The sequence below is a fragment of the Glycine soja genome, chromosome 15 (genome assembly GCF_004193775.1).
Source record: "Glycine soja cultivar W05 chromosome 15, ASM419377v2, whole genome shotgun sequence".
Lineage (NCBI taxonomy): Eukaryota > Viridiplantae > Streptophyta > Magnoliopsida > Fabales > Fabaceae > Glycine > Glycine soja.
The window spans coordinates 3,583,600-3,591,619 of record NC_041016.1 but is presented as its reverse complement, the minus strand read 5'-3'; the positions used below and the strand labels follow the sequence as shown (position 1 = coordinate 3,591,619).

Sequence of the window (8,020 nt, the reverse complement as noted above, 5' to 3'; positions counted from 1 at the left end):
TATAATTATTTTTAATATAATTATATTATTAAATATAATTAGTTTGTTTATGTCATTAGATTTAATTAAAAATGATAAGACTTTTTATTTAACAATTTATTTATAAAAGAATATCATTTAATATGAAATAATTTAATTAAAAATGATAAGACTTTTTGTTTAACAATTTATTTATAAAAGAATATCATTTAATATGAAATAACAAAATTAAAAAATGACGAACACATGTTAAAGGTGTTAGCACAATCCAATTATTGGAAACGATTTTGCACAATAGAACAAGTTTGGTTACTACAAACTAGTAATCGAAATAAAAGAAGACATGTACCCTGCACAACATACAAATTATCATTCATCATTAGTTTTGTCATAATTGCATTGTAATTGTATTTTTTAATATGTTTCATTATTTTCGACTATCATCTCAGTTATTACACTTTGAAATTTTATGTATATGGTATAAGATAAATGTATCAATTATTTTTTCACTATGTTTTTTAATTTGTTTTAATACTACTAACTAATTTTCTTATTTTTTAATTAACGAGCATAACAAAAAAAAAATTTAGTTTTTCTGCCGGTGTCTGAATTATTTTGTTTTTATATTTTACTTTGAAATAAAGATTATTAAGCGTCCATATACTCTCATGACTATCTGTTTTTCTTCTCCTTATTTCAACTTATACGTTGTATTTTTGGGAGTATTTTATGTCTTTTCCTTCTTTTTCTTTAGGCAAACATAAACTTAAAATAATAATGTGAAATAAATAAATGATGTTCAAACCTTATTAAGTTTTAAAAAATAAATTAGATTGTAATCCATTTTAGGTCTTATTTGGTGCCACCGGTCAGTGAAATATAGGAAGAAAAAATCTATCCATCCATCTAATTTTGGTTAAACTAAATTAAAAAAGGAAAATAATTTTACACTCATTTAGTAAAAAAAAATTTACATTATATTATCATTCAATCTCATTATTATGATAAATTTATTGACTTATATGATAATTAATATACAGATAATATTAACAATGATTTGTGATTAAATAATATTTAAAAAATATTTTAGAATCTGGGATCATTAAACTTTAATTAAGATCCGATACTAGTGAGTAATTGCTTATCTAGTTACGGTAGTATAGTATCTACTGTGACCAAACCGGACGCAAGGTCTTACTTCAAACCAATTAACGTTGTGAAAGGACAAATGTCTATGGTCTCAGCATTCGCGTTTCTCTACTCCACGTCATCACTGTTCCTCCTTATTAGTAGTTAATAAACACAAGGTAGTGACAGATAGATAGATAGACACACACGCTCAGTGAGGAGAGGACAAGACCTCAACAACGAGAAAACTCAAGAAACATTCAACTTTCACTTATAATGTTTACAGGTTCACACTCGGGGTATGTATGACTGACTCATGTCGTTTCTTCTTCTGCATTGTCGTTTGGAAGAGAGTCCATAAACATTATCTTACTTATTACTTGTTGTACAGGTTAATTACCATTGTAACTCACTCTGGCTCATAAGTGTGCTTCATTACGATCCGTATAACTTCGAGGTTTTAATTTCTTCATCTCCTTCTCCTTGTTCATGTTAGGATTTTCCCCCCCTCGCTGAGATGGTTTTCTTTTTTTTAATTTCCGGGGAAATTAAAGTTTATTAATGATGCTAAGATGCTTTTTTAAGTTCTTTCTGCGTTTCTTTTTTGACCGCTTTTTTCCACTTTAAACCGCTACATAAGTTTTTTATATTGAAAAGTTATGCTAAAATTAAAACCGACATTAACGCGGTTCTCTCTTTCGAAGTTCAGGCGAAGTTCAGGACTCGGGACTCGGGAGTTGCAATGTTTCGTAGCTTTATGTTTTAACACGTACATTTTTCAAAGGCAAATTGAGTATATATTAATGAGGGAATTGTGTTTTGAACAATAGAAATAAATAGTAAAATCGTATTAAAATAGTTGGATTCCATTATGTACTTGTTTGTTTTCTTTCTTTGTTAGTTCCCTGCTTGTTTCTACTTTTTCGATATGCTTAATAAATATTTCTCTAAATAGAGCTTCCTTCACTCTCATTTTTAATTTCAAAAGATGGGTTTTCCGTTAACTATTTTAAATACAGATTTTAATTTTAATGGAATTGTCGATGTTTTCTCGTTTGATCTAGATTTGATTCTTAGTTTTAAATAAATGAAAGTCCTTATTTTGGAAGTGATTTTGGTGGTTTTTTTTTTTTTTTTTCTATTTGGGCGTTTCCTTGTTCATTGTCTAGCAAGCACACACATCAAATTGTTATGAAAATCACTCATCTATGTTATCATCATGTGTTTTTTTTTGGGTGATGATCATCATGCCTACGTCCTTCCTCATTGAAAATTTTATAGGAAAATGTCAATGTGTAAGAGACAGGTGATCATTTTGTTTTCGCCTTTCAATTCTTTCACTTGGTAAACGTGAGGTTAAGAATTTTTTCACTGTAATTACAAAAAAGCCCATGGTACATGCATGTGATTTAACTAGCACATATGGGTAAATTCGGTATCTCCGTCATAAGATGAAGATATGGACGTCTCTGTAATTTGTCCTGTCAGTTGTACGTTCCTCTTAAATATTATCTGGGATTTTTTGACCCAAAGATCTAGTCATATTATCAGCTAATAAAAAGACGCTTTGTGTTTTACACACACGTAAAGTAGTTTCGGTTTTGGGGATTATGTTTGATGTAAAAAAATTCATTTCATAATTAAATGGATGTAATAATTTTAAAGGGAGATTTGAGGACCTATATCATGTGTGGAACTGGATTCAAATTTTTTTATGTAGGGTCTTCGTTATGGTGACAAAAAAAATAGATGTAATAATTTTTCAAAGACTAAATTCATCTATCACGAATGTTTCAAGTACCAAAACGTGCTCTCTTTCAAATAAAAAAGTACCAATTTTGTGTGTTTGGATGAACTTTTTTGTTTCTTAAAAAAGGTTACTATTTCTTTAAAATATAAACTTGGCTTCATTTAATTTTCATGTGTAGACTTGTAGTTGACATGTTATACCAATCCGCTCATATTTTTATTTATTTTTTAATCCTTTTATAATGGTGTCCATAATTTCTGCCCTGTTAGTATTTATTTTTAGTGATGTCTTCAATTTTAGATATGCAATGATGTTCTCTTCAAAAAAAAATAAAAAATGTAATGTTCTTCATGTACGTCGAAAAGGGTAGAATAACACAGGTAATTTTTACAGTAAATGAGAAGTAAAAATTGAGGTAAGCAATTGTTTTCTGCCCTTTTAGGAGTGCATTCTTTCTGCATGAATCTATTTATTTTCTCCCCAACTTCATTGACCTTCACATTGGATTCCCTTGTGTCATCAGTTAATGATATTTTTTTCTGAACTGTTATAGTCCTTGTGGGTCAGGGAGCATTCAAGTAGCGAGGTCCTAATTATTAACCCGTTTTACTTTCCTGGAATACAAGGCAGTTTAACCATGCAGACCCCAAAGACAAGGTAAGCTTCAATTGCTTTTTTTCTGTTTTAAATTTTGCTTCTGCACGTTCCAGGTTCAAAATTATTTTGGCTCTTTAAAATGCTCTGTGAAATTATGAATAGGCTAAATCAACGGGATTGTTCACCTTGAATTATGATGTGGCATTACGTACTCATAGTAGTATTTCAAATTCAAATGTCAACTACTATATCTGGAACAAACTGTGCCCAAGAATATAACGCTTTAATGCATAAGCTGTATATAACTTTGTTCCACATTGGTGGGTCTGGTTATAAGTTCACACATGGTTACCACTTAGCACCAGCGCACGCAAATGTATGTCAACTATTCACAATTTGTCCTCTTCGATTCAACTTTGTTTCTACCTAACTCGCCCCACTTTTATATATAAAGTTTCTCCCTTAGTTCATGCCATTTTCATCAAGCTATATTGCTATGGTGTTGAAACATTCCAGAATCTGGGTAGTAAGAATCTTAAAATATGATGCTTGCCTTTCTATTTTATTTTATTTTATTAATTTCATTCCTTTCATGGAATCCCCTTATATAAAGCTCAAGTTTCTAACGTTAATTATGTTTGTTGGGCCTTTGTCGCCGAGTCCAATCTTTTATTTTTTTTCAAAAGACAAATCATTTTTTGTTCAAGTTCGCTTTTATATAGGCGGCGTTAACTGCGGAATGGGAGATTGGGACCCGGAGCAGTTTTTCCCAATTATGATAATTATAATCATAATAATGTGAACAAAAGTTTGATTGTTCTAAATGGATTTGATTTCTCTGCATCAATATTACTACAATCTTTTCCAGATGGCTATAATGTTACGTTATATAACAATTATTATATTTTTTTCGCGTGGAGCAATAGCATCAGATAGTCCCGTTGCTATTTACCATTGATGGTATCTACCAAAAAGAAGAACCATTGATTGTACGATGGTAAATGGTGTCAATTATCACCTTGTAAATCAATAATCATAAAGTTGATTTTACAACTTGTGATTGGAGAACGTTTTAATTTTCAAGTTGAATCCTTAATTAATTACATGGTTAATGACATTTGCGTTACAAGACTTGATTGGAGAACGTTTTAAATTTTCAAGTTGAATGAATTAATTTATATGGTTAATGAGATTTGCGTTACTTCTGAAAAGACTTGATCGTAACTTAAAGGAGTACTATTACTCAGGTATTTATAGTACTCATTACGGCAATAGTAATTGTAATTTCGGTTTCAAATCATGCCTAATGGTTTGGACTTTGGAGCATCTACTCTTCTCTACGCTCATTTTGCTAAACCATAAGGGAATCTCTCAGTTGATTTAGCAAGTTCAGATTTGCGAGTGATATAAAGACATTGGTTTTGCTTTATATGGCAAAGCGCTTATTGCCGGTATTTATTGCTTGAATTTTGAGGTGTGCGTTTCCATATACCAATGCAATTGCTTACTACATGAGAATCATAATTCATAACGCTTAGATATTCTGATTTCAGAAATACTAGTAGTAGCTCCTCTGAAGTGCCCCAGAAGGTGTCCCCTCGTGGTGGACGCCAACTCAGGCCTGCTACATTAGACAGTACTGCATCTTCATTAAATAAAACATCAAAGGATAATAGAAGTCCCAAACTCACCGACCGCAGATCACCCAGAAGCCCCGCACCAGAGGTAGCAACACTTTTTCTTTTTATCATAATTGTGTTAACAAAATCTAGAAAGTGCTTTTTATGATAAGGTAGCAAGCACAAAATATCTGTTTTTAGTTTCTTTCTTTCAAAAAAAAAAACAAAGCTATATGTTATGCTTACTAAAGCGCTTTTGATTTTTGCCGAAATTGTAGGATGTTGTTATGATTGTTTTTTATTCTTTTTCTCAAGGCTTGCTTTTTGAAAAGGTGGTGTTAACTGTTGAAGGCTTTAGAGTTGGTTTTTTTTGTTATTTTTTGGATAATATAGTACTGTACTGCTGACATAGCTAATGAGAAGGTAATTTAATTATGGGGCGTCTAATAGTGTGGGCACTTAAATTCCTGTAGAAATGCACGTTAGCGGTTAGATAGATATTAAAGGCCCCTTTTGGTTGGAAGGATTCTGCTCTTGAACATCTGCTGTATTCGATTTAATCGAGAGAGTGGGTAGAATAAGCTACTTACCTGCCATGTAATAACTTGTCATTGGTTTTATATACGTGTGATGCAATCGTATATTCAAGACTTGCGAAATATTAGGTTAGAAAATTGGTGTGTTGTTTTATACAATTCCTCATAAGAACAATTATGCAACAGTTAGAAATTTGTCTCGGAATTTTAAACCATTATAATTTTTCTGTTTTTTTAGAGGAAGCGTCCAAGCAGAATATCTGAATTGGAATATCAGATTTCTCAACTCAAAGAGGATTTGAAGGTGGTGAGGAACCAGCTCGGTGTGTCTGAATCATGCAAGAAGCAAGCTCAGCAAGATGCTGAAGAGTCCAAGAAGCAAGTAGCTTCCCTATCCTTGAAACTTGAAGATTCTCAACAGCAACTTGTGAAGTTCTCAGCTACTGAACAGGCTCGTGTTGTTGAGCTCCAGAAAACCATAGAAGAGCATGATAAGGCGTGGCAATCCGAGCTCAGGGCTGCCCAACAGAAGCTCTCAGACAACACCCTTGCGCTTACCTCTGCCATCGACGAAATTCAGCAGCTCAAGGTTCAGCTTGAATTGGTAGCTAACTGTGAGAATGCGCACACGCAAATCGCGGAATCATCAGATGTGGAACTGCTAAACTTGACGGATAACTTGGCAGAATCTCTCTCTCTTGTGGAGAACATGAGAAACCAACTCAGGGATTCCAAAGAGTCAGCTCAGGCACAAGCTTTGGTCAATGAGACTTTGAGGCAACTTGAGGCTGCAAAAAGAACTGTTGAGTTCCTGAGAGCTGATGCTGCCAAAGCTGTGAATGGCTACAACTCTGCTGCTTTGGACTTAGACCAATCTAGAGCACGAGTGAACTCACTAGAGGAACTAGTAAGCAAACTTGAGTTTGGCCTCACTAGTAACAAATGCAACAGTTCTTTAAATCTTGCAGATGTTGGTAACATGGAGCTGAAAGCTGAGGTATTACACAAGGGTGAGACAGATCTTAATCGCATTGAAGCAGAAATTTATTCTCTGAGGTCTGCTATAGAGAGTGCTGATACTAAGCACCAGGAAGAACAGATTGAGTGTTCAGTGAAGATTAGGAAAGCCTATGAGTTGATTGAACAGATAAAATCAGAATCAAGCAAGAGAGAATCTCAGCTAGAGGCTGAATTGAAAAGAAAGAATGCTGATGTCGAAGAGTTGAAGGCTAACCTGATGGATAAGGAAACCGAGTTGCAGTGCATTGTGGAGGAGAATGAGAAGTTGAATTTGCAGCTTGAAAAAAGCATGTCATCACAAAGAGAACATGAACTTAGGAAGGAGCTTCGAAAACTAGATGAATCCGTGGCTGGATTGAAGGCTGATCTGATGGACAAGGAAACAACATTGCAAAGCATATCTGAAGAGAATGAAATGCTGAAGTTGGAGATCAGTAAGAGGTTTGCACATGGTGGTAATGTGATGGAGGAAGTTGCTGCACAACTAGAGACAGCTAAGGCCGCAGAACGCGAGGCTGTTATAAAGCTTGGTATTGTGATGGAAGATGCAGATAGGTGCAACCGAAAGGCGGCGAGGGTGGCCGAGCAACTGGAAGCATCTCAGGCAGCAAATTCAATAATAGAAGCTGAACTAAGAAGATTGAAGATACAGTCTGATCAATGGAGAAAGGCTGCAGAGGCTGCTGCTGCTATGCTCTCAGCAGGGAACAATGGGAAACTCACTGAGAGATCAATGTCTTTGGACAACAACTATAACTCTATAATGAACAAGTACTCACCTTTTTGTGAAGAACTTGATGATGATTTCCAGACCAAGAAAAATGGCAACATGCTGAAGAAGATTGGGGTCTTGTGGAGGAAACCTCAAAAATAGTCACTGTTTGGTTTATGACCTGCTTCTAATGTTATGATTATGTTACATGTAATGTTTATGTTATGCAATTTTGTCTGACCGCTACCCTCCTTTTTGTTTGGTGAAACATTGTCTAAACCTGCTTCTTAGTAGTTGAATGAATTAAGCCTTTTATATGATCCATCATTTCACCATCTAGAAAAATATCCTTGAAACTATATTTTCTTTGTAATTTGGTAGCATCCTTAAGCACGGATTTGATAATCTGTCCCAATGTTAGCTTTTTCTTTTCCATTTGATGAAATTTCTCGCAAAGCCACACTAGATAGTCCCGCCAAAAACCATTCTCTTCATTTTCCTTTAAGGGAGCATTTGGTAGGAAATAATTTTTTTTCATACCCGGAAAATATGGGTGCAGATAATCATGATTCTTATGAATGTGTAAAATATGCTTCATTAATCTTGATATGTTTCATGTAAATTAAATATTCATATGATACGTAACAAAAAAATTTCCTCCACTTTGAAAATGAATTAA

At 33.7% G+C, this 8,020-nt stretch overlaps 1 protein-coding gene across 3 annotated transcripts; it reads left to right on the top strand.

Moving 5' to 3' along the window:
- Positions 1–1,008: 1,008 nt before the first annotated feature.
- LOC114388650 (interactor of constitutive active ROPs 3-like) lies at positions 1,009–7,751 on the top strand. 3 transcript variants are annotated; one of them, XM_028349253.1, is made up of 5 exons: positions 1,009–1,406; positions 1,499–1,564; positions 3,425–3,514; positions 5,008–5,179; positions 5,848–7,751. In XM_028349253.1, exons 3-5 carry the CDS (start codon positions 3,495–3,497, stop codon positions 7,501–7,503), a joined length of 1,848 nt encoding a protein of 615 aa, XP_028205054.1. In that variant the 5' UTR covers positions 1,009–1,406; positions 1,499–1,564; positions 3,425–3,494; the 3' UTR covers positions 7,504–7,751. The 3 variants fall into 3 exon arrangements, with proteins under 3 accessions (XP_028205054.1, XP_028205052.1, XP_028205053.1); XM_028349251.1 differs by having other exon boundaries at positions 3,411–3,514; XM_028349252.1 differs by lacking the exon at positions 1,009–1,406 and having other exon boundaries at positions 1,413–1,564; positions 3,411–3,514.
- The last annotated feature ends 269 nt before the right edge of the window (positions 7,752–8,020 follow it).